Source organism: Ursus arctos, unplaced genomic scaffold (assembly GCF_023065955.2).
Source record: "Ursus arctos isolate Adak ecotype North America unplaced genomic scaffold, UrsArc2.0 scaffold_28, whole genome shotgun sequence".
Taxonomy (NCBI): domain Eukaryota; kingdom Metazoa; phylum Chordata; class Mammalia; order Carnivora; family Ursidae; genus Ursus; species Ursus arctos.
The window spans coordinates 4,518,931-4,545,171 of record NW_026622963.1 but is presented as its reverse complement, the minus strand read 5'-3'; the positions used below and the strand labels follow the sequence as shown (position 1 = coordinate 4,545,171).

Genomic DNA, 26,241 nt, shown 5'->3' with positions numbered 1-26,241 from the left:
ACCTGGTGGGGGATTGGCGGGAGAAGAATCTTGGAGAGGTAAGTTGAAGAAAGGGAGGCAGAAGGTCCAAGAGACAGAGATAGGGGACCCATCTGTCCCAGTTGGCCAGGGATGGCTCCGATTTTGACACTGAAAATCCAGCAACCCAGGAAACCTCTCAGTCCTGGGCAAGCTAGTTGATCACGCTAGATCACCGAGGTGAAAATGCAGAGGGAAGAGAAAGAGAGAGGTGCCCTCCAAAATGAAAGCAGGCCAGACGGCTCCCAGTACATTTCTGGAAGAAGAGCACGTTAGTCCTAGCTGAAGCAGTGCTCAGGAACTGCTGGGTTCCTTCGGAGGGATAGCATCTCCCCCACCTTTCCCTTTTAGAGAAGTCAGAGCCCCCCCCCCAAGAGGGGGGGCTTAGACTGAAAGCTTGGGAGCCAGAGATCCCAGCCCCAGGACCTCTCTGGGCTAACCATGTACAGTCCCGCCTGAAACACCTGCTTCCTCTATCCAGCTGTGATGCGGTGATGAGCTCTGAGTCTCCTGGCGGAACACCTGAATCCCAGTTCTGCTACGTAGGTGCTGTGGGATCTTGGGTGAACCCCTTCCTGCTCTGAGCTTAGATTTCTAAAGTGGACTTAGCAACTACGGATTTCGTCATCATCCCCTTTTTTCTGTTTCCTTTAGGGAACTCTTCTCCTATAATATGTGGTCTTGGTGGGGCTGTCCGTCATAATGCCCTTCTCTGCCCAACTCCTTGGGGCTGGATGTGTGCTACAGACTGGGCCAATTATAGTACCGTGTTCCCCAGATACTGATTGGCTCTGGAGTGGACATGAATCAAAACCCTGGACTTTTCTGCTGGGTCTAGTAGGGAAGGCTGTCTCTCTCCCTTTAGAATCTATAAAGTATAAGCTTGGGTCTGCCGGCGACATCTTCCTAGCAGGCAGAGAAATCCTGCCTGCTGCAGGAAAGGAGAGCAGAGTGAAGCAAAACTAAGAGAAGCCAGAGAGAAAAAAGATGACAGTTTCACTGGAGACTCTGGATCCAGCCATACCTGCAGCACTTCCCGTCTACCTCAGCTCGTACACTGCCTTTTCTGCTTGAGTCAGTTTGTGTAGAGTTTCTGTTCCTTGTAACTGAAAGAATCCTCACCAACACAGTCTTTTTATCTATACAAGTGAATATAATTCCTTGCAGGACTCTTGTGAGCATTAAATTAGATTGCAGGTGTGAAAGGGATTTCAAAATTGGTAAAACACCATGTACCCCCTCATACACTGCTGATAGGAATGTAAAACGGTGGAGCCACAGGGGAAACAGGTGGTTAGCGGCGCCTGGGTGGCTCAGTTGGCTAAGCGTCTGCCTTCGGCTCAAGTCACGATCCCAGAGTCGTGGGATCGAGCCCTGCATCGGGCTCCCTGCTCAGTGGGGATCCTGCTTCTCCCTCTGCCTCTGCCTCTCCCTCTGCTTGTGCTCACACTCTCTCTCTCTCAAAAAAATAAGTAAAATCTTAAAAAAAAAAGAAACAGGTGGTTAGTTCTTTCAATAATTAAGCATAGAGCTCTGTACGAGTCAGAAGTCCACTCCTAGGTATATACCCAGGAAAATTGAAAGTGTGTGTTCACACAAAAACTTGTACACAAATGCTCATAAGCATCTTCATTCATAACAGCCAAAAGTGGGAACAAACAAATACCTCTCACCCAACGAGGGGAGAAATAAAATGCAGTATATCCCCGCCATGGGGTGTTACCTAGCATTAAAAAGGAAGGAGGCACTGAGCCTTTCTACAAGAGGGAGGAACCTCGGATACGTTATGCTAAATGATAGAAGCCAGGCACAAAAGACTATGCGTTGCGTGATTCCATTTACAGGAAATGCCTAGACTAGACAAACCCACCCGGACAAAAAGTCGATCTGTGGTTGCCAGGGACTTGGGTCAGCGAATGGGGTGTAGCTTCTAATGCCTGCAGAGTTTCTTCGGGGGGTCATGACAATGAAATGAGTGGTAATCGTTGCACAACCTTGCGAGAAAACTAAAACTTGCTGAATTGCATAGCAAATTTTACGGTCTGTGAATTATCTCAAGAAAAATAAATATGCTACATACATGTGAAGAATCCTTCACAGTATTATTATTATCATTGCTCAACTCACATCCCAGCTTCCATAAAGCCCTTCGTCCGGTTCTCTGAGCTTCTCCAGACCGAATCTGGATCGTGCACTTGTCACCCATATGCCGCTGCCCTGGATGATTTTGACAATGTTTAATAGTCATTAAGTAATACATTATTAAAATGAATGGTTAAATAATAATGATCACATCAATAAATATGAGGTTCTCTCTTGTCTTCTCGGCTCCATCCCTAGCTCCTTCAGCGTGCGCTCCTCTAGCCTGCTTTGCCTGCTGAAAGAGGGAAGGCACACCTCTCCCCCTCCCCACCCTGCCGGATTACTGGAAGGCACACCTATTTTATTCAGGACTCCCACTGGCCCTACTGAGGACAATGGGAGCTAACGAGGGGCACAATACAGAATTGTTATGCAGCGCACCCCCTGCCTACAGCCCCTTCAGCCAGCAGTGTTTGGACTTGCTTCGGGCAACTCCCATATACGTGGAGTTCGAGAACCAGCAGAGAAAGACTGAATTTGTGTGAAGCAAGGCAGTGGTTTACAGCTCGATGGATAACTGTTACCAGTTAGGATGCTCGAAGTTCAAAGCCTCCTGACTCAATCCTGCTCAAACAATAAAGGGGACTCATTGGTCATAGGACTGGAACGTCCTCAGGGGAGCAGGCTGAAGGGGTGGCTTGATTCAGGGGCTCAACAAGACCGCCCTGGACTTGGGTCCTCCGTTCTGCTACCCAGCATCTGTCTGGCTCCTGCCAAGGCCAGATTTCCCTTCCCTACCCCAACCGCTATGAGCTTCTGGGCCTACACGATTCTTTGTCTCAGCCTGGGAGGGGACATGCAAGTAGGAGAAGGGAGGGGCAAGTTACTTCATTGTCCTTCATTCATTCTAGGGGCCCTTTTAGAAGAGCAAGAAAGCTTGTTTCCTAGAAAACCTTCTTCCTTTGTCACATTTCCCTTTCTTAAACTAGGGCCAGGGGATGGAATACACTGAGTCACTTTAGCCTAAACCACAGGCCTCCCCCGACATACACACACATACACCTCCCAGGGATAGAATCGGCTTTCCCCAAAGTCTGTGGCTGAGTGGGAGAGGTGAGGTTACCCAAATAAAAGCCAGGATAGCCAGAGAAGAGAGCAATGTTGGCACAACACCCATTAATATACTTGCATGAACCTGGGCCTTCTCAAAACCCACCTCATCCTCCAGGATCCAGCCTGAATGTCAACTCCTTTGGGAAGCCCTTCCAGTCCCTCCCAGACAGGAAATTCTCATCCACCTATTCACCCATCCATCCACCCACCCACTTACTGTGTTCCTGGGTGCTGAGGGCTGAGCGTTCAGTTGTGAGCCAAACAGGGATTTCTACCTTAATGGGGTTTTCAGTCTGGACAAGGAGAGGAAAGTTAATCAAATGACCACACCAACTGATGTATAGGTTTCTACTAGTAAGTACAACGAAGGAGAGAGAACAAGCAGGTGCCCTGGGGCAGATATGGGTTTGGGAGGTGGCCAAGGAAGGCTTTCCTGACAAAGTGATGGGGGGCCCATGCTCTAGCTTTCACCACCTGGGCCATCCCACCCTCTGCCTCAGCTCTCCCCCTTGCTGGACAGGCCAGCCTCTGCACTTACCGGCTGGGGTCCAGGTCCTGATGCAAAGTTTGTCCAACAACTGTGCATGGGATTTAATTGTCAGGGGTTAGAGCTACCAGGAAGGACGGTGGCTGCTGGCTGCGTTCCAAAGAAGAGCTTCACTGCTGGAGAAGGAGGCACCAGATCCAGGTTGCGCTGGGTGCCTCAGGTAGGAAGGGCCGACAGTGCAGGCGGAGCTGGGACCTGCCTTTATTCCGGGGTCAGAAGAAGCACTGGGGCCTTTACATGCCAAGCTCCCCGGGGCGCGCAGGCAGGGGCACGTTTCGGAATTGACGTTTGAGGGGCAACCGCTCTCCTGGGCCACGGGAGACCTGAGTCGTGGTCGGTGTTCCCCGAGTCACCTGAGATACCCCTCGGAGCTTTGTGACGCTCTTCCCTCTGGGAGATGGGAATACAAGCCACTTGTCCCGCAGCGACGTGGAATTCGGTGGCGGAGTGTAGAGGGCATTTCTCCGCGGCAGAGGTGGGGTGGGGGCGCGGGGCGGGGGGTGCGGGGGCGGCGCGGGGGCGCGGCACGCCGCCTGCCCAGGTGGCACAGGGGCCGAGACTGGCCTGCAGCCCGGCGCGAGCGTGTCCGCGCGCCCCTCCCCGCCGCCCGAGCCCTCCCACTTCCTCCGCAGGAGCGGCGGCTGTCAGGGAGCGGGGCGCGCGGCGCGCAGTGCAGGCTCGGGGCGCCCGCGAGGAGGCTGCCGCTCGGGCCCGCTGCCCTGTCGCCCCGCACCCGGCCCCCGCCGCCGCGCCGCGCGCCATGGACCTGCCCAGGGGCCTCCTGGTGGCCTGGGCGCTCAGCCTGTGGCCAGGTACGTGCCCGTGGGAGTCCCTCGCGGGGTGGGCGCTTGGCCGCTGGGAGGGGGTGGGGGGGCATAGGGATCCCCCCGGGAAGTGGCTGCAGTCTAGCGGCTCCGCCAAGCTCCGCAAAAGAGGGAGGCGCGCCCGGGCCGCTTGGAGCCGGGAGTTTGGTGTGTGGGGAAGAGTTGGGGAAGAGTTGGGGAAGAGTTGGGGGAGAGCTGAAGAGGAGCGCGGAAGGCTAGCGGCCCCGCCGGACACGCTGGCCAGTCCAGGCGCCGCGCCGGGGACTCTCGGGCGTCCCGGGAGCGCGGAGGGCGCGTGGCCCGGGCTGGGAGGGGACGCGACGCGCGGAGCAAGCGCCGCCTCGGCCGCCCTCCTGCCTGCGGAGGGAGCCGCCTGAAGTTCGGAGAGCGGGACACAGAGGCCCGGGAGGGCTGGGGGGACCTGGGCTCCGCGAGCTGCCCAGAATCCCTCGGGCTGGGGACGGACGAAGCCCCAGGGCTGGGGCCCCTAGGCGGTGGCGTGCGGTCGCCGGCCGAGCCAAAGGCGACGGGCGCAGCCCGGGCGCCAGGGCCCGGGAAACATTACCTGATACTTGGGGTAGGGACTGGGCAACCGGCGCTTGGAATTATGCAGTTATTCAATAATCTGGGGAACCGCCGTCGCCGAGACGCGCGCCGCTTGCCTAATGCAATCCAGGTGTCCGGGCGCGGCGGGGACCTCGGTCCGGCGGGGCGCACGACGGGCAGCCAGAGGCCAACCCTAGGCTCTCGGCACTGGGGCAACCAGCCTGGGCTTCTCCACTCTCGGTGCCCCGGCCCGACCCGTACCTGTGGCGCCGGGCTTAGGCCAGCGGCGCACTTCGACCGGCGGCGACAGCTTTCGGGGCCTCTCTTTTGCGCGGCCGAGTGCCCCGGCAGGGATCAGAGCCCGCCACGGCGACTGGACCCCGCGCCTCGCCTGCCGTCTGTATGGGCTCCAGGCTGGGGCTGGGGCAGGTACCGGGGGTCAGATGGGGAGGCAGCGGGAGAGGAGCCGTCAGGAAGCACAGGTGGAGACCCCCCAGTCCGAGCTCACTCACCGCCGTCCCGGGTACCTCGGAAACAAGTGCACAGCCACCCCCCCCCCCCCAACTCGGTCTATAGCAGAGCTTCTGGGAAGGCCTGTAGTTGCAACAGTCTCTGGCTGATGGAGTTCGGTTGGGATCCTAGAGCCACAAAATGAACATTAATGCTTTAAGTTGTTGGAGGGAGGGGGTGTTGGGGAGGACAAAGGAAGAGTTGCCACCAGGCCAGTATTCATCTAGAGAGCAGCTGCAGGAGGAGGAGAAGCCCACTCTAGGTCACTTAGACAGGAGGCAGGAGAACTCCAGGAACTGCCTTGGAATCACAAGGCCATCCAGCTGGAGGAGAAGGGAATGCGCACCTGTGTGACTCCAGAGAGGGGCAACCATTCCGCCGACCCTGAGATGCAGTGGAGTCAGTCTGGACCTCAGAAAGCTGAGAGGGAAGTCTGTGCAATCATAACGTGGCTTCCATTCTGGCTCTGCTGCCCACTGGCTGTACGACCTTGGGTGCATTATGCAATCTTTCCACAGGTTTCCTTCTCTGTGGAATGGAGATGGAAATTCGGACTGCGTTCATAAAGTTCTCCAGATAATTAAGTGAGGCACTGTCAGAAAAGTCCTTAACTCAGGGCTTGGGGCACAGCAGGACAGAAGCAATGGTTGTTAGTATTGTTGTTACTCAAGCAGAAATGGGGTGGGGGTGTGTGCGCCAGGGGAGTGGGGTGAAGGACCAGGGCAGGATTTGTGACTCAGAATTCCCTTTATATGGAGAAAACCACCCTGGAGTTATGTCTGGTCAGTTTGGGTTCTTAAAATATGGGATTCATTAAACATATCAATCAACGTTGGAACGACATCTGCTTGCAAGGAACTGGGGGTGGGGACCAAGTATGTGTGCAATCTGGGCCCTGCCTGGAGCTGGGGATAAGGCAAGGCCAGGGAAAGCTAAATAGAAGGACTAGGGAGTGAACGGCACAGAGAAGCTAAGGGCTGCGGTTCAAACAAGAAGTTCAATTTCACTTGGATTAACCAGGGAGGCTTCCTGAAGGAGGAGGTAACATTTCAACAGGGTCTTGAAGGAATGTGGAAAGGCCTTCAAGTAGGTCGGTTTGTAAGTCAAAGTATTATTTCCTGGGACTAATTAAAGAACAAAAAGGTGGATATTTTAAAACCACAAGGGTGACTCTAGTTTGGACTCTGAAAATTGGAAAGTTCGTGGGGTTGATGAATCCATTCCCCTGGCTCCAGAGCAAGATTGATGTCAATCTCCCAACTGTGCATCACATGGATTCAATGTGAGGTTTACCAGGAAGCGTGCCTGCCGGTGACAGCACAGTTTGGCTGAGCAGGGGAACAGGGGACCTATCACAGGCCAAGCTGGGAGTGAGTCCGCACTGAAGCCATTATGAGTTCAGAGCCTCTATCTTGCCAGAGCTTCTGCTTACAAGCTGGGAAGGGTGATGGGTGGGCAAAACTACCAAGAAAGCAAGAAGAAAAAGAAAGAAAGCAAGAAACGGACAAGTCCAAAGACTTCTATAGCTGATATCCAGAGAAAGCAGATCCATTGATAAGAAGTTTCCATCATAACACATCTGTAGTAAAGGTTGATGAGTGATGCTTTTTTTTTTTTTAAGATTGATTGATTGATTTTAGAGAGAGAGTGTGTGTGTGTGAATGGGGGAAGGGGCAGAGGGAGAGGAGGAAGGGAAGCAGGCTCCCTGCTGAGCACAGAGCCCCACACAGGGCTCCATCTCAGGGTCCTGAGATCGTGACCTGAGCCGAAAACCAAGAGTGGGATACTTAAGTGACTGAGCCACCCAGGTGCCCGGATAAGTGATGATTCTTTCAAAACCTCCGTCTTTACTGAGCACCCATTATCTGCCAGGCTCCATAAAGGCACACAGGGAGATCAGGCACAGTGTGGGGGTGAAGACCCTGGGGTCTCACTGCCTGGACTGGGTCTGGGCTCTGCCAGTCAGGACTCTGTGCTCTTGGCAAACTACTAAGTGTTTCTGTGCCTCAGCTTTCTCACCGGCAAAATGGGGATGAAAATAATAGAACTTACAGAGCTATCCAAAGATTAAATGAGTAAGTGTAAATAAAGTGCTTGGAAAGTTCCAGCACACATTACGCATTCAAGGAGGTTGTCTCCCTTTTCCATCATCATCAGCAGCAGCAGCACTCAAGATACTGACCATTCAGGAAGGGATGTCGAGGGTGCACGGAGATGTGACTGCCAAACCCAGTCCCTAAGAGAAGGGTAGAGGAGGTGCCGGGGTACTGGAGGCTCAGAGGGGGCATGCATGCCCAGGCCCCAGGAAACCCAAACGTTCCCAGCTCCTCTCCCAAAGACCTGGCCCAAATTCTTGATCGTCATGGGAGTTCAGGGATGTTTTTTGCCATGGCAGTTTTGACTGTCAGGAAGTCAGTGCGATCTTCGTGTGAGAGCCTTCTGGCACTTTGTGGAGCTGAGAGGAACCAGGCCATGCAGCATGGCCCTCATGTGTCCCTGCGAGTGGGAGTCGTGTTCAGCAGGAAAACCTTGTCTGGAAAAAGCACAGGCCTAGGCAGCATGAGTGTGCAAAGACTAAAGAGACCCAAGCCCTGCTCTCCAGCCTTGGAAGAGCGGAGAAAGAGATGAAGCTTGTCCCACCCTGCTGGGAGCTTGTCAGCCAAGCCTCTCCACTACCCCCATCAGCTGAGAGCTTCTGGACCCTTCCATGTGGAAGCCCTTCCACATAGGGCCCTGAAGGGATCGGGGTAGAGTCTTACCTTCTTTCTATTTATACACCATAGCCCATCCACCCCACCCGGGACCCCCAGATATGGGCTATCTGTCTCCTGGCCATTCTCCTTGTCCTCGCCCACCCACACACGTCTGTGGGCCTTAAGACACTCAAGGCGATGACTCACCTTCTTTATGACCTCTCTGGAGCTCGTTCTCTCCCCTCCTGTAGTGGAAACTTCCTCCAGCAGCAGGGAACTTCCCCTCCATCCTCTCCCCTCGTTGCTTAGGACAAAACTTTCTTCTGAGCTGGCTTGGCTTTTTTTTTTTTTCTTCTCTTTCTTTCTTTCTTTCTTTCTTTCTTTCTTTCTTTCTTTCTTTTGAATGGTAGAGGTTTTTTTTTCTTTTTCTTCTTAAATAGAAGTACCATTGTTATACTGTATATTATTACTTCCAGGTTACAACATAGTGATTCAACATTTATATACATTAGAAAACGTTCACCATGGTAAGCGCAGCTACCATCTGTCATCATATAGAGTGGGGACAATATTATTAATTATGGTCCCTGTGCTGTACTTTTCGTGTCCGCGACTTATTTATTTTTATAACTGGAGGTTTGTACCTTGAACCCCCTTTACCTCCTCGGTCCACCCCTCCTCCCCCTTCCCCTCTGGCAAACCAGTTTATTCTCTGTATTTCTGAGTCTGTTTCCATTTTGTTTGTTCGTTTGCTTTGGTTTTTAGGTCCCACCTGTAAAAGAAACCATAGGTATTTGTCTCTGACTTATTTCCCTTTAGTGCAACCCCTGCTGGCATCATCCATGTTGCTGTGAATGGCAAGATTTCATTATTTTTTGTGGTTGAGTAACTCTCCGTTGGGTGCAGACACCACATCTTCTTTATCCATTCGTCTGGCACCGGACACTCAGGTTGCTTCTGGATCTTGGCTCTTGTAAATAACGCTGCAATGAACGTGGCAGGGCAGATAGCTTTTCGAATTCGTGCTTTCATTTTGGGGGAGTCAATGCCCAATAGTAGAATTACTGGATCGTATGGTATTTACTATTTTTCACTTTTTGAGGGACCTCCACACTGTCTCCCGCAGTGGCTGTCCCACTCTGCGTTCCCCCAGCAGCACGAGAGGTCCCTTTGCTCCACATCCTCACCAACACTTGGTATTTCTTGTCTTTTCGATCCTAGCCATTCTGACAGGTGTGAGGTGAGGGCTCAGTGAGGTTTGGACTTGCATTTCCCTGATGAGGAGTGATGTCGGCATCTTTTCATGTGCCTGTTGGCCATCTGGACGTCCTCTTTGGAAAAGTGTCTGTTCAGTAGATCTGCCCATTTCGAAGTCAGATTGCTTGCGTTTTTTTGATGTTGAGCTGTATGACTTCGTATAGATTTTGGGTAGTAGCCCCTTATCAGATATACATTTGCAAATGTTTTCTCCTATTTAGTAGATCTTGATGGCTTTCATTTTGTTGGTGGTTTCCTTCACCGTGCTGAAGTTTGTGGTTTGATGTAGTCCCAATTGTTTATTTTTGCTTTTGTTGTTCTTGCCTCGGGAGACAGATCCCACAAAGTATTGCTAAGACCAATGTCCAGGAGTTTACTGCCTATTTTCGTTTAGGAGTTTTATGGTCTCAGGTCTTACGTTTAGGCCTTTAATCCATTTTAAGTTTGTTTTTGTATATGGTGGAAGAAAGTTCCTCTCTCCCTCCCTTCCTCTCTTCCTCTCTTCTGCCTTCTTTCTCTTTTTCCTTTCTTTCTCTTTCTTTTCTTTTCTTTCTTTCTCTTACTTACTTCCTTTCTCTTTCTTTTATTCACCTTTTCCTTTCTTTTCCTTCCCTTCCCTTCCCTTCCCTTCCCTTCCCTTTCCTTCCTTCCTCCCTCCCTCCTTTCTTCCTTCCTTCTTCCCTTCCTCCCTCTTTCTTTCTTTCTTTCTTTCTTTCTTTCTTTCTTTCTTTCTCTCTTTCATGTAGCTGTCCAGTTGTCCCAACACAATTTATTGAAAAAACTCTTTTCCCCTTTGTATGTTCTTGCCTCCTTTGTTATAGATTAATTGATCATATAAATGTGGGTTTATTTCTGGGCTCCCTGTTCTGTCCCATTGATCTTTGTGTCTATCTTTGTGCCAGTGCTATGTGGTTTTGATTACTACAGCTTTGTGGTATAGTTTGAAATCCAGGATCGTGATACCTCCAACTTTGTTCTTCTCTCTCAAGATTGTTTGACTATTTGGGTCTTCTGTGGCTCTATACAAATTTTAGGATTATTCTAGTTCTATGAAAAATGCTATTGGTATTTTGATAGAGATTACACTGAATCTGTAGATGGCGTTGGGCAGTACAGGCATTTTAACAATATTAATTCTTCCAATCTGTGAATATGCTATATTTTCCCTTTTATTTTGTGTCCTACTCCATCTCTCTCCTTTTTTTGAGAGAAAGAGACAGAGAGACAGAGAGTGCAAGCAGGGGGAAGGGACAGAGGGAGAAGGGAAGAGAGAATCTTTTTTTAATTTATAATTTTTTATTTAAATTCAATTTAGTTAACATATACTGTATTGCTAGTTTCAGGAATAGAATTTAGTGATTCATCAGGTGCATATAACACCCAGTGCTCATCAAATCACGTGCCCTCCTTAATGCCCATCACCCAGTTACCCCATCCCCCACTCCCCTCCCCTCTAGCAACCCTCGGTTTGTTTCCTGTAGTTAAGAGTCCCTTGTGGTTTGCCTCTGTCTATGTTTTTATCTTATTTTCTTTTTCCTTCCCTTCCCCCTATGTTCACCTGTTTTGTTTCTTAAATTCCACATATGAGTGAAATCCCATGATCATTGTCTTTCTCTGACTGACTTATTTTGTTTAGCATAATCCCATCTAGTTCCACCCACATCGTTGCAAATGGCAAGCTTTCCTTCTTTTTGATGGCTGAGGAATATTCCGTGGTATATATATGTACCACATCTTCTTTATCCATTTGTCTATCGAAGACCATCTGGGCCCCTTCCCTAGTTTGGCTGTGGTGGACATTGCTGTTATAAACATTGGGGAGAATGTGCCCCTTCAAACCAGTATGTTTGTATCCTTTGGATAAATACCTAGAGGTTGCAGGGTAGTTTATTTGTAACTTTTTGAGGAAATTGCATACTGTTTTCCAGAGCGTCTACACCAGCTTGCACTCCCAGCAACAGTGTGAGAAAGTGAATCTTAAGCAGGCTCCATGCCCAGAGTGGAGCCCAATGCAGGACTCAGTCTCACAACCCTGAGGTCACGACCTGAGCCGAAATCAAGAGTGGGATGCTCAACTGACTGAGCCACCCAGGCGCCCCAATCCTCAATTTCTTTCATCGATATCTTACAGTTGTCAGAGAATGTTTCTCTCACTTCCTTTGGTAAATTTATTCCGAGATATTTTATTCTAGTTGATACAATTGCCAAAGGGATTGTTTTCTTAATTTCTCTTTCTGCCATCGCATTATTAGTGTGTAGAAATGTAGCAGATTTCTGTATATTTTATATCCTGCGACTTCGCCGAGTTCATTTATTAGCTCTACTCGTGTTTTGTTTTGTTTTTTGGTGGACTCTTTAGGGTTTTCTCTGTATATCATGTCATTTGCCAATAGTGACCATTTCACTTCTTTTTTTATCAATTGGGATGCCTTTTATTTCTTTTTCTTGTCTGATTACTGTAGCTAGGATTTTGGATACTACGTTGGATAAGGGTGGCAACGTTGGGCATCCTTGTCTTATTTCTAATCTTAGAGGAAAAGCTTTTCACTGTGGATATGAGGTTGGCTATGGGTTTGTCCTATGTGGCCTTTATGATGTTGAGGTATGGGATGGCATCGAGCGGACTCAGAGAAGGCCAGCTACAAAACAAGCTTTTAACATGCACTAATGCATTTCAAAATGGTATTTCTGCTGAGTCTCACCACTTAATGTCCCTACCCCCCGCCACTACCACCAAACTGCGGGCTACCATCAAGGATGGACAGCCATTTGAAAGCATTTCTCCCAAACAATTGAGAGCTCCCAAGACACCCACATCCCCTCAGTATGGAGCGCTTGCTAGCGGGAGCTGTGGTCTGGGTAGGGATCATACCCAACCCTCATCATGTAAATCCTAACTGTACAAATTCTTAGCTGAAAGCCCAGAAGGAAAGAGGAGAGGAGACAGACTGCAGTTGGTCATCTTGTAAACCCAAAATGAATAAGCTCCCAAAACATTCCATGAAGGACATTTGTACTGTGTTCTTAGGACCTGAGTCACAACATGAATGAAGTCCCACCTGGAGGAAAAGTTGGCGGGGGTCACGCTGCCTCCCTGTCTCCATCCCTCATTTCTTTTTTCACCTGCATGTGTCCTGAGCAGCAGTAATAATGTCCACGTGCGGGGCCTGAAAACCCTACTGCCTGGATCCAAATCCTTTCTCCTTGGGTGACCCTGGGTAAGGCCCTCTGGGGGTCTCATTGTCTTCATCTGTAAAATGGGGAGAACAACGACTTCACACGCTGCCGGGCTCTGGACGTTAGATGATCTGTTCATGGTCCATACCTATCAAGTACTTAGAACAGCATCTGGCACCCAGTGAGCCCCCGGCTCCCAGGACCGGTTCTTACCCTTCCCATCATTTATTATTTGACGGCTGCCAGCCGCGGTGTGAAGCATCTTTTCGCATCTCAGTTAGGCCTGGCTACCGCTGCATGAGCTCACTGCCCCGGTCACCAGGTTGCACGCGAGGAGTTAATGGTTCACCCAAGGTCATGTCGATAGAGTAAGAGGCAGTATCAGGGTTGTCTGACCCCCAAGCCGCAGCTCGGACTGAATCCATTCATGATGTTTCTTTGGGAAATGGGCCTGGAGAGCATTGAAAGATGAGTAAGATGACCTTGCGGAAGTTGCTGTCCCCTGGGAAAATGAGATCAGCGCTCAGATGGCCACCCATACAGGGGCACCCGCTCGGGAGTGACACATGGTGCCTCGGAACGTGGGAGCCGCTCGCCCTCCTTTGTCTCACAGCTCGGGGCCCAGAGAGGCCCTACCACCTGCCCCCCAAGTGCCCAATACGCTGGACCACTCCATCTGCCCCCAGACTTGCTCTCTAGTTCATCCTCAGGGTCCAGGCTGAGCAAGTTTCTGCTCCTATTCCCCTGATCAAAACCTGCTCTGAGCCCCAGACCATTAACAATGAGTTAATTCATGCTAAAGAGCCCTAATGAGTGACGACAACTTCATGTGTCCTACCTGCAGGGATTTGCTGGGCTGTGCCTTGAGCTGAAGGAACCAGGGGCTAATGGTGGGATGTCAGGCGCAGAGACCAGCCAGCAGACCATATAGATGAGGCCGGGGACCTCCCTTAGCCCACTATTCCATTGCCCCTGAGATGCATCCAATTCAGCCCTTATGGATGATGGAGGCCTCATCCTCTAACTTAGGGGAAGCCAGGCTGTGGCTTGGGTGATGCGCGAAAGCAGACAGAGGTTTTTCCACGTGGCATGTGGGGTGAGTTAGGCAAGTTGCTATGGCAACGTGCTCCAGGATTCCAAACAGGATGACACAGCGAAGGGGCTCCTGCCTCTGCAGCTGGGGCTGACAGCTTTCTTCCTCCAGCAGCATCACCCAGCTGGGCTAGGCTACCAGAAATCCTGACCCTGCAGATTTCCTGGGCCTATTTCTTTGCAGATTGGGAAGACTGTGCCCGAGGAAGGTCTTGGGGGGAAAAAAACACAAAATGGGCAAGTGGGTGCAGATCCTGCTGAGCATTCCCACATGTTCATTCTATGGCGGGGGGGAGGGCAGGTGAAGCTTTAGAGGCCCTGACAAGGGGGGTATGTCCATTAGACAGATGGAGAAACTGAGGCTTTTAAAGGTTTTCCCAAGGTCACATGGGGACTCAGGGGCAGGCCTTCTGGCCAAAGATGAAGTTAGGAATCTAATCTGCTACACATAATTTAAGGAGCAAGCAATGCTTCAGCCAAAGGAATGAAGTTCTAATGGTAGAATTCCTACATCTCTGGCAGGCAAGTGGGATAAGATCATTGAAATCATTCTCTATAGACCTCTGGGTGTGTCCCCAGTCTCCATAGTTCTCCCTCTCTGCCTGGCCACTCCTAGAGCCTCAGACTACTGCCCCCTCCTGCTGCCAGAAAGGTCACGAAGTAATGTCCATCTTCTCTTCCTCTACCAGAATTGGTCTTTCCCTAGAGCTAATAGTCCCTCAGACCCAGTAATGGGCAGCAAGCCTAAAGTCCCATAAATAATTTCTAGACAGGACTCTTCTCTGAGTTTACTCACCCCATTTTCCACACATGCAGGGTGAGCTACATAATCTGCAGAACCCAGTACAAAATGAAAATGCAGGGCTCCTTGTTTAAAATGATTAAGAATGTCACAGCAGAGCATTAAACCAAGAGAGGGTCCTTCTGAGTGTAGGGCCCACCCTAAGCAGTTGCCCAGGTCGCATACCCAAGAAGTCAGCCTTTCCAGATGGGGCACAGGCAAAGTGAAGCCCAGGTGGGGTGGGAAAGGATGCCCCATCAGGGAGAGAGACCTGGGGGCAGAGGAGGAGGGCCCTGGGACCTCCTTGAGGCCCCAGCCCAACTCGGGTGTCATTGTCTCTCTCATTCCCATCCATCAGACCTTTCTCAATAGCAGCAGGGGTAAAGCTAAAATACAAAGTAGCAGAGTCACTCCCCCGCTTTGAACCTTCAGTGGCTCCCTATTGCTATTAGGTTGAGTCCAGACTGTAAGAGAGCTAAGCAGACCCTGAAGAGCTGGAGCTGGCCTGTGCTCAGTCCTCACCCTGAGAAGCACGGACTCCAGTGCCAGCACATCCCTGTAGCACCCCCAGCAGACTGAGCTTCCTAGTTTTTCAAACACACCAGCTCTCTCTGGCCTTCCCCCAGATCGTTCCTTCTTTCCCATCCGACCGCCTCCTTCATCCTGGCTGCCTCGCATTCATCCTTCAGGTCTCCACTTGGGTACCAGTTCTCCCTGGAAGCCTCACCTTACCCCCTCAATCCGACCTTGGAGACCTGTTTGAGCTCAAGGCCCCCCTGCACTTTGCTCACCACACACTATCGCGGTTGCTTGAACGTCTTTCCGCACTGGACTGAGAGCAGAGACCACCTCCCCTATCAGGCCCCGTGTCCCCAGCTCTCCCACAGTGCCATCGATGGTGCTCGATTAATAGATATGAAATATGTAAGCACTGTCTCTCCGAGTAAGCAGAAAGCTATCCAAGGGCAAGACGGACGTGGTACATTTTTCTGCACATGCCCTCTCCCGGGGGGTCCTAACACGGTAGCCTGTAGGAGCCAGGTCCCGTGCCAGGTGCTAGTGGGTAAAGGACAAGAGATGCATCTAGTCCTGCAGTGGATTTGTGGTTGGGTGGGAGACAGCGGGTCTTCAGGGAAATAACTATAATATAAGGGAAGACATACTAAAGCTATTCCAGCTACAGATAAAAGACTCTGGGATTTGAGAGTTGAAAAAGGTTGCAAACGCAGGAAGGGTAGAGGGTGTGTCTGGGCAGAGGGCCTGACGTGGGTCAGCAGGACGCTGGAGGATGTGCCAAAGGGAACCGTGGACTGAGGCACTGAGAGAGGACCTGAAAGCCAGCTAAGGCATCGGATTTAACAGATGGGGAGCCACTGAAGGTTTCTGAGGGAGGACGGTGGCTATTCGAATCTGTGTTTTGAGAAGTCCTGGGACGAGGGGAGGGTGAATGCGCTAGGACAACTGGGGGTGGGTGGAATGAAAAGATGGCCGTGGTATTGACCCAGGCAAGGGACAGGGGACACCAGAGCCTGATGGAAAGGTGGTGAAAAGGAAGAAGAGGAGTGAGCCTGGGAGGCGCAGAATGGAGCAGGGCCTGGTCACCAGGGGAGGAAAGGCATCAGGGAGGCCAACGGCTGCTGCTACTGGCCTGAGCAGAAGAGGCTGGAGGAGGAGAAGTCGAGTCTGTTCAAGACGTGTCGACTTCGTGGGGGTCTCAGGGCCCATGGAGGCGGCCCTCGGGCGCTTGGAAAGGTTGGCAGGGAGCTTGGGAGCGAGTCCGACTCCGAGTGCTCTGACTGGGAGCCTGTCACATAGACATGCGTAGTGACACACAAGCCTACGTGAGAGGGGGCACCCGCAGATGGGGCCTCCCGCCTACCATCCCCTTCCCAGGCCCAGAAGCAGTGATTCATGCCCCAAACTTAAAGAGAACCCAGATTTTGATTTTAAAAGCCTTTCAGAGCAGAAGAAACCAAGGAAGAGGGCCAGGCCAGACCACAAGCCAAGCATCAGCTGTGGAATGTGCTTGCTGCTGACGGTGAGGCCAGCCAGGGGCAGAGACGCTGGCAGGCTCAGCAAGGGGCCCCAGCGACTGTCCCGAATGTGTCCAAATGGTCACCCAGAACGTCCCCGCTCTTTTCTCTTTTCCGTGTGGAGCTGCCTGCATTCCAGCTCATCTTAAAACTCGCTCTCCCCACCACACCCCAGCCTGGGAGTTCCACTGGTCCCACATCATCCACGCTGGGAAAGCTCTGGTCTGCCCTCCGCCTACCCATCTCTACTCGGTCGGCCTGGAGGACTAGGGAGCTGGGGGCTACTGCGGGGGCACCCAGGAAGGCTCCCATGGCTTGTGGCAGCAGCCACCTAACTGTCTCCCTGCATCTGCCCTTGTCCCTTGAGGCTCTTCCCCCTAGTCGGCAGAAGGACGCTGCTAGAATGTAGGTCAGATCATGTCACGTCCCTCCTCTGCTCCAAGCCCTCCAGGGCTCCCTTCTTACTCTGAGTAAGGCCCCTTGTGATCTGGCTTCCCCTGCCTTTCTGACCTCATCCTCGACTCCTCCCCCACTGCTCCTTCTGCTCCACCCACACAGTCTCTGGAAGGTTCTCTGAGCCGAGCATCCTGGGCTTTGCACTTGCTGTGCCTTCTGCTTCTCACCAAAGAGCTTCTGTCACTTCCTTCAGGCCTTTCCTCCAACATCACTCATTCCTGGAGGCCTTCCTGGCACGGCCAACGAAACTTTCAACCTCCAGCACACGCACACCCAGACGTAAACACCCTTCCCGGCCTCGGTCTCTCTGAGATTCTTTCTCATTCTTTCGCGTTGTTTCCGATTTATGTATTCACCTTGTTTATTGTCTCCTCCAGCAGAATGTAATCATGAGAGCAAGGATTCTTGTACGTTGTGTTTGCTTCTGTGTCCCAGGGACCAGAGCAGTGCCTGGCCAGGGTAGGCAAGCAATAAATAGTCGTGGAATGAATGAATTAATCAATGAAAATTCACCCAGGCCTGCGAGAGCCTGAAATCCCATTAACTAATGCCCTCTGAGGTCACTATCACCTTGCTCATAAGGCCAGCCCCCTAGGTGGCCATGTGCTCCTTCCTGACTCTCCCGAGGCCATTTGTTATTAGGTTAAAGGCTTTCCTTCCAGACAAGAAGAGGCTACTGGCAGTTACAGGGGTTAGGACTAGGAGGTGGAAGAGGGTCTCTTGAAGGGAGGAGGGCCTTGGAAGGGGCAGAGCAGTTCACAGCAGGCAGCCCAGTTCGGCCCAGCTGGTCCCATACTATTCAGCATTATTATTACTGTGACTCAGACGGGACACGAGGAGACATGGGGAAAGGCCTTGTTTTTACACAGTGCAAACCTATGTATATAATGAGACTTCCCAGGAAACAAGGCGGGTGGAGGACAAGTTCAAAATGCTTCGTTCCCCACAAAAGGGTGGTGATTCAGACATCATCCATGTACCGCAGGATGCGACCATGTCATTTAGTACCCAAGGAGGCAGCGCCCAGAGAGGATGGCAGGGACTGAACAGTAGGCCCCAGGTTATGGTCCAATGCCTGGGCGCCACCAGATCAGAGTCTGCCCTGGGGGTTTGAGGGAGCACGTGAAACCCATTGTACAGGGGGAGAAACTGAGTCTGAGCCCAACGCGGTTCACATGAGGGGCAGTGTTGCAGTGACTACTTGGGGTGTGAATCCTGGCCCTGTCACTTAGGAAGTGTGTGACCTTGGGCAAGTCACTTCTTCTCTTTAGAATGGATCACGGAAATTGTAATGCCTACCATGTAGGATTAGTATGAAAAATTAGAAATGATGCTGATTACCCCAGAATGTCTGGCAGGGATGAGGAGCTCAGTAGAAGTATTGCTTTATTACATTTAGCAATAGTAATACGTGATACCATTTCATCGAGGGCTTCTGTGGATCGGGCTTTGTTCTAAGCAGTCATCGTCTCAACAACCCTGTAAGAGGGGTGCTGTGTTCCCCACTTTAGACATGAGAAAACGGAGGCCCATAGAAGTTAAGTAGTTTACCCAAGATCCCTCAGGGGATAAAGTCACAGCCTGGGATTGAACCGAGGCAGTCTGACTCCAGGGACTGCAATCCCAAGAGGCCTCTGTGACTGGCCCAAGGTCACACAACTACCACCAAACAAAAGAACCTGGATCCAAACCCAGGTTTGATCATCTCAAAGCCCATCCCTTTTCTGCTTTGCATGCGCCGCTCACGTGACTTTGGCCATATCTGTGCAACACGCTGACTGTTTTCACTTAATTTTCATTAAATTGACTTTAAATCAGTTTCATTTTTAAATTGACCCCAATCCTAAGCAAAAATCGCTATGAAACCTCAGTTTTCATTGGCGTGCCATTTTTTAATACCCATTAAAGAAACACATGAGTGGTCAAGTTTTAATGTTTACTCTTGTCTCACATAAACTTTTCACGCCCACGACACCATGGGTTGGGGGCCACTGGCTTACACCGTGCGGCACTCGGGAAGGACAGATAGCCCTGTATCTACTGGGACAGGGTCAGGTTGGCCTGGGGGGATTTTACGAGACAAACTTGGACTCCATGCATCTGTGGCGTGATTTGCCCTTCTCTCTCTCCAAGGAGGCGTGGTTGAAGCTTCGCCAAGGGCCAGCGCCCAGACGGCCTTCGCTGGGAAGAGTCTAGAGAAGCTGGCAGGTGTCCAGGTGCAGGAATGGCCATTTTCCCTCATGCTCAGCCCACCCTGGGGCTTTTGCAGGGCTGCCTGACTTGGCAGTGGCCCCACTGGACTGGTCCCCACTGCTGATGGGGACAGGCCAGGAAGAAGGGGTCTGCCTGGGGTGCCCCACTCATGAAGGTGAAGGGAGCTTTGTGGACCCAGAGCTCAGATCAAAGCTTTACTGACATGGGGCTGGTCTGGAGTTAGGGGGTTGGGGGGGTGGTATATGGTGGGGGGAGCAAGAAACCGCAGGGAGGGCAGTCTGGATAAATCTTTGGCCTCCATGAGAGAAGAGGAAACCCCCAATCATTTCCATAATAAGTGTCCGTAGTAGATGTAGGTTTAAGTGGAGAGGAGCTTGCTGCTTCCCTGCGCCCCAGCAGCCCCAGAGAGACCTCCTCTTCCAGGAAGCCCTCCTGGAACACTGCCCAGGTGATGGTCATATTTCTTTGGGCTTCTCTATCCTATCAGCAGCACCTCCACTCTCCGTAAGGCCACCTGGCCACTTGGGCAGTGAGCGCTGTTCATCGGCTTCTCTCTTACTCTGTCCCCCTCTATGTACCATCACACCATCCTGCCCAATGACAACACACACCCTGCTTAGGGTTGGGACGCTGGCTCAGGCATCTCACCCCAGCCAGCATCCCCTCTTCGTCCAACCATGTCTCTGCTCAGCCTGCCAGGCAGGAAAACAGCTGTGCACGAATTCACACAGAGGAGTTCATGGCTGATAGAATATGAGCCCTACCCCGCTCCTTACTGATTTTTTAGGAGAGGCTGCTTGAAACCAGCCATGACTTGGCCCAAACGGGCCAGTCTGCGTCAACCCTGAATGTTACAGACGTGGAAACCATTGCGTCTCTCACTGCCCCTCTGAGTCGGAGGTCGTGAAGAAGCCTGGGCCTGCCGACGATGACCTCTGGGTCAGGTTCAGGCTCAGTACTAAACTTGAGTGAGCCATGTATGACCTCTTAAGACTTCTGAAGTAAGCGTTTGGCCTATTCTTCCATGTTTCTATGAACAGTTCCTGAGCCAGAAGCTCAACTTTGACTATAAAGACCACATGTGACATGACAAAGTTGATGGCAGGGACTCTTTTTTATTTTTTTATTTTTTATTTTTTATTTTTTTTAAAGATTTTATTTATTTATTTGACAGAGATAGAGACAGCCAGTGAGAGAGGGAACACAAGCAGGGCGAGTGGGAGAGGAAGAAGCAGGCTCACAGTGGAGGAGCCTGATGTGGGGCTCGATCCCATAACACCAGGATCACGCCCTGAGCCGAAGGCAGATGCTTAACCGCTGTGCCACCCAGGCGCCCCTATTTTTTATTTTTTTAAAGATGTTATTTATTCATTTGACAGAGAGAGACAGTGAGAGAGGAAACACAAGCAGGGGGAGTGTGAGAGGGAGAAGCAGGCTTCCCAGTGAGCAGGGAGCCCAATGTGGGGCTCCATCCCAGGACCCTGGGATCATGACCTGAGCCGAAGGCAGACGCTTAACGAGTGAGCCACCCAGGCACCCCAGGGACTCTTTTTTAAAAGAACTTCATCTAGAGTGTGAGTGGACCCACTGCACGATTGGCCCTTCTTCATCCACAGGTCCATGAACAGTCCTGGGCCTCAGGGGCCTCTTACAAGGCCTCATGACCAAGTATCTGCCCAAGAGGAAACTTGGAACCTGACTATCCCAGACAAATGGCCATCCTTGGCTTGCATCCATCCAGTGACAGAGAGCTCACCACCTCACAAGACAGACCTTTGATTTCCAGCAAAGGCAGATGGAGTCATGAGCCCTTGACTCTACTAAGGACCTTGAAGTGACAATAGACATTAGAGATACTTTTTAAAACATAAGGGATGGACATACACCAAAACCCAAAGAAAGGGCTTCTGCATAACCTTCTGGGAACCAAACACTTCCCCTCCCTACTACTCTCCACCCCCATCAAGCATAGCCAATAGCATCCAGCTTAACTCGGGTTCTGCTGGATCTATGTTGAGCTCTGCGCAGCCAGAGAACTTTTCAAATGGGTGTGGGTTGTATTCACTGTAGGGCGGGCCCTGCAGGCTTGGGAGGGAAGGCCCCCACAATTCCTTTTTTTAGTTCATATTCAAAGACCAGGGCAGACAGGCACAGCAGTTCTCCAGGCCCAGCTGAGCTGCTTCCTCTCCTCCGAGGGAAAGCCCTGCCACAAATTGCATATCCTAAGCCTTGTCTTGCTCTTACTTTGCCCAAACACTCCCTGGGCTGGAGCTAACCCTGGATGCACAGGGCTCTTGATCCACACACCCATGACAAGCAGGAAATAATCTTAGGAATTGGAAAACCAAAACCAAACTGTCTGAGCTCTTTGAGCTGGTTAGTATGTCAGGAAAGGGAGGAACTCACTGTCCAATTCGGTTTCCTTTGAAATGGCCAGTAGCCAGGATCAGAGCGGGCAGGGCCGCCACGTACAGTTGTGCGTTATGTGCACTGCATAACTCAATCAACTACAATATAAACAGCACCCTCTGCAGTTGTGTAGTGCAGTGCAGTGACTTGGGGGGGGGCAGGGGGGAGGATAAAGTGGTAACTGTACGTTAAGAGAGCATCTAGCAGTGTGTGCCTTTTACAGATAAGAGAGCAGGGTCAGGAAGAAGAAGAAACTCTTCCAAGTTGTAAAACAACTTAAAAGCTATGCTGGGATTAGAACCAGGACTTCTGGAGCCAAATTCAGTACTCTAAAGTTCTCTCCCTCTCTGAGGCTCCAAGTCTCACATTCCCCTTCTACTCCTTGTTGGCAAGTTAGTATATGAGACTCTTGGAGGTCCGAGTGCTTTTATTCATTTTCCCCCTACCCCTCTCTTTTAACAAATGCATATGGAGTACTTATTGTGTGCTGGGCATTGTTCCAGATGCTGAGGGTAAGGTAGGGAGACAGACAGATGCAGTCCCTTCCAGGAGAGTACTGATAAATGTTTAACAACTCGCTCTGGCTCTTGGGAGATGGGAAGAGTCCCTATTTGTAGCATTTGCCAAATACCGTGGTGTAAATCTTCCCATTGTGGTCCGTTAAAAGCCACCGCCATGACATCACTGAAAGGGAAGATTGCACACATTCAGCTCTATGGCCATGCTCTCCCCAGCACACCACTGGTCCCTTTCCTTCTGGAACTTAAACTCCAGGGGCAGAGGGGACCATGTCCAAGTGAGCAAATAGCTCTTATAACCAACTGTAATTATCTTTATTTGTAAAAGACATAAGGCAGATGCTTTGAGGGAGAATAATGGCTCTCCATAGCATGGCCAGGGAAGATTTCTCTGAGACCAGAACATGAAAACTGGAGGTTGATAGGAGCTGGCTGAGCACAGATCTTGGGGAATAATGTTCCCGACCAAAGGAACAGCAAGTACAAAGGCCCTGAGGTGGCAAGAACTCTGTGGGTTTGCGGAGCAGGGAGGAAGTCAGTATGGTTGGAAGTAGAAAGTGAAGAAGATCGTGAAGCAGGAACAGACAGAGCCTGCAGGGCCTGGGGAGCCCCAGGGAAGGTCTGGAATCTACCCTAAATGCAGTGGGAGGACCCTGGAGGGTTTTCAGCAGGAAAGTGCCAGGATCACCCTGGCTGCTGTGAAGAGCGTAGCATGGAGCTGAGCAAAAGTAGAAGTGAGGGGCTGATTGGAAGGCTCTCGCAAAGGTCCAGGCACAGAAGGATGAGAATGACTTGGTGTGGGTGGCGTGGGAGGAAACAGAGAAGAGGGGACACATTCGAGAGCAATCGAGAGGGCGGAGCCTGCAGGACTTGCTGCCTGAAAGTGAAGGAGAATCCTGAGGACTGACTTCCAAGCCTCTAACTCGAGCAGTCAGGTGGCTGGTAACTCCAGGTCCTGAAATGGGGAGTCTTTGGGGAAAGCCCATTGGGGAGGGAACACCTAAGACAACTTTTTGGTCACATGAAGCGAGATGCCAGGAGACATTCAAATGAAAATATCCGCGGGCAGCTGGGCATTGACCATGGGGCTCAGAGAGCAGGTCTGGGCTGCGCTGGGTGTAATCTGGGGTTCACAGGAGCCTGGGCCACTTTGGGGTGAGTGGAGAAAGGCAGCAGCCCAAGGTCCACTTGCTCGGCCGGGTCCTACAGGTGTAATTTGGGGTCACATCTCTTGACTGCGGTCCCCCAGGCGGCTTGTGGTGTGTGTACTGGGGGCAGGGGGTTAGTTGATCGAGGCTTTATCGTACTTTAAGTGAACCTGGAACACAGAGGTACATAACGCCGATACTGTATGTTTTTATAGCTCCTTACAGCAGTTTTTGAAAACTTAAGGAAAGCAGTCCATTTCGATCACTTTTCGCTGGCTAGAAAAAGGAGTGAATGACGTAAGGCAGAAAAATGCACTGGCTTTCATGAAATTGTGAGTCTTATTCCTGAAGGAGGTGATGGCACGAGATGGCTGTCCAAGGCTGGGAGCAAAAACAATGTTAATTAGAGCAAATTTCAGTTTGGTGTCTGCTGTTTTCAATTTTTAGGCCTGTTTTCCATGAGCTTGACATCTGCTTAACCAGCACATTGGCAAACTCCTGATTTCTCAAAAAAAATAAAGAGGACAGCCCTTGCTCTCGCCAGCACGGTCTCCTTCTCTCCGTCTCCCCTCTCCAGATGCTTATGCAAGCGTCTCTGTTTCGGCCCGCAGCCCACCTGGCCCAGCAAGTGTTTGCTCTCCTCCAGAGCGCCCGGCGGCGGTGGGACCCCCGCTACTCCATACGGCCGCCCAGCCCGTGTCGGATCGCTTCTGACTTAGAGGATTTATTTGTGCTAAGTCACACATCAGCAAGCCTTAGGACCCTATGGGAATAGGACAGAGAACAGCTGAGATTTGGATGAGACAAGGAGGCTGAAGTAGAGGAGAGAGGTAGGCAGGCCAGGGCAGGAGGGCTGTGAGGCCCCCGGCACCCAGCGTGCAAGCAGGAGCGCAGGGCAGAGCCTGACTGGGGAGAGCAGAGGCTGAATTGACAGTGGGCAGTGGGCAGAGTCACGGCTGCCCTGGGTCCCATCAGCTTAGGTCTTTCTTAGATGAACATCAAGTTAATTTGATAAGCTCATATGCTCATTCATTCGTGAGTTCGTTCATGAGTCTGTTCAGTCCACTTTATTGCGATCCAGCTGTGTTCTGGACACTCTACAGGGATCAGGGCTGAAGAGGGACAGAAGCCGCCTTGACCTGGTGACAGTAGCCTTCCTTTTGGCACCAAAGCTCAGGTTAGCCTAGGGTCTGCAATGCTTCAGCCCAAGTGAAATCCTCAAAGACAGAGCTATCTCCGGTCCAGGAATGCGGGGAGTCGGGGTGGGGGGGAGTAGAGGGTCTTATCCAACCCCACCAAGGAGAGCTCGCCCCTGCCCCACCTGCTCGCTTACAGACAGCTGACCTGGAGGGGGCGCTCCCACGTGTCACCTGGGAAGCAGACAGGGTGAGGCCTCAGCACCAGCACCCGGGCCACGGGCAAGGTGGTCTTGGAGCTTCCATTTCCCCCCTTGTCCAGTGGGGATCAAATCCCTAATCACATGTTAGGATTCAGTGAAGTACTATACTGAGACACCTGGCCCATCCCCGGGGCTGGGTCGGTGCTCTGAGAGTGGCAGCTGAATCCCCCTGGGAGATTCGGGAAAGGAGTAGCTTTGGATCCCTGCTCTGAACATGCCTCGCCAGGTAGATGACCTTGGTCAAGCGGGCCGCCCCTGAGCCTCTGTTTCCCGTTGGTGAGAGAGCCCCAAGCCCACCCTTGGGGTGTGTGCTCACTTCATGTTTGTCGAGTGACTACTGTTTGAAACACTAGGGACCCAGGGCATGCAGGTGCAGGACGCGGCGTGCTTTCTGCCCCTGGACTCTCCCCCCGAGCTGGGAAGGAGAGGGTCAGGATGCAGTGGGGACGAGGTGAGCAAAATGCCAGGGCCAGTGGGACACACACGGGGCCCTGCTCAAGGCCGGGTGCAGAAGAGAGGGCGGACAGTAAGAGAAGGCACACAGGTGGAGGAGATGGGCAGCAGAGGCGGGGAGGCGAGAGCAGTAGTGTTCCTTCTGCGTAGACGGTGCGTTAGAAGCCTCCTGGACCCAATGAGACCCTGAACATGAAAGCTCTTGTCCACCTCTGTACACATAGGAAGGCTTTTCAAGACGCGGGGCTCAGGGGGAACCTGGAACTCACCCAGAGACAATGTCTAGGCCCCCTCATCGTACCCGCAAGGAAGCAGTCTGATTCCGATGTGTCACCCATGTAACGTCCAAGAGGACATGAAAATACACATTGAACTTGGGCCCTTCCTGGGAGCCACTGATTCCCCTAGAGCAGCAGTCAGAGGCAGCAGGGAATGCAGGCTGGGGACACGCTGGTTCCCAGACGAGATCCCTGCCCCGAGCAGTTCCCCTAGACGTGAGTGGTGTGCCCCTTCCATGCAGAGGGATGACGCCTTTCACGGAAGCCTCCACACGAAGGCCTCTCCCTCCCTTCTCTACCAGTCTGAGGAGAGGGATGGCGCCTGCGTCCCCTGAATCCACTCCTTCTTCTGCACTCCGTCGGGGGAAATCATTGCACCGGGCTACCTCAGTGGGCCTGTTCTGACCTGCACTAGACTGGGGGGCGGTGGAGGACCAAGGATTTTGAGATTCCATCCAGACATAAGGTTCCCTCCTGCTTCAAAAGAGGGAAGGAAAAAGAAGGACGGTGCTGGGCTGGCGACGCTTGTGGTTGGAGGGCTATGAAGGAGGGTGGACACCATAACGCTTCTTTCGAGAAAAAGGCAGTGGGATGATGACTAGTCAGCAGAGAGACATGAAGTCCATCCAGAAGGGCCGTCATTTTGTAAAGAAGCAAGATGCTGAGGAGTTGATTACAGAAGGTGGAGAATAG

The 26,241-nt window shown here is 51.7% G+C and overlaps 1 protein-coding gene across 1 annotated transcript in view; it reads left to right on the top strand.

Moving 5' to 3' along the window:
• The first annotated feature begins 4,414 nt into the window (after window positions 1-4,414).
• ITGA11 (integrin subunit alpha 11) overlaps window positions 4,415-26,241 on the top strand; it is a 111,036-nt gene continuing 89,209 nt past the window's right edge. The window contains exon 1 of the mRNA XM_026478392.4: window positions 4,415-4,572. Coding sequence (XP_026334177.1) covers window positions 4,521-4,572 — 52 coding nt within the window. The 5' untranslated portion in view covers window positions 4,415-4,520. The remainder of the gene's footprint in view (window positions 4,573-26,241) is intronic.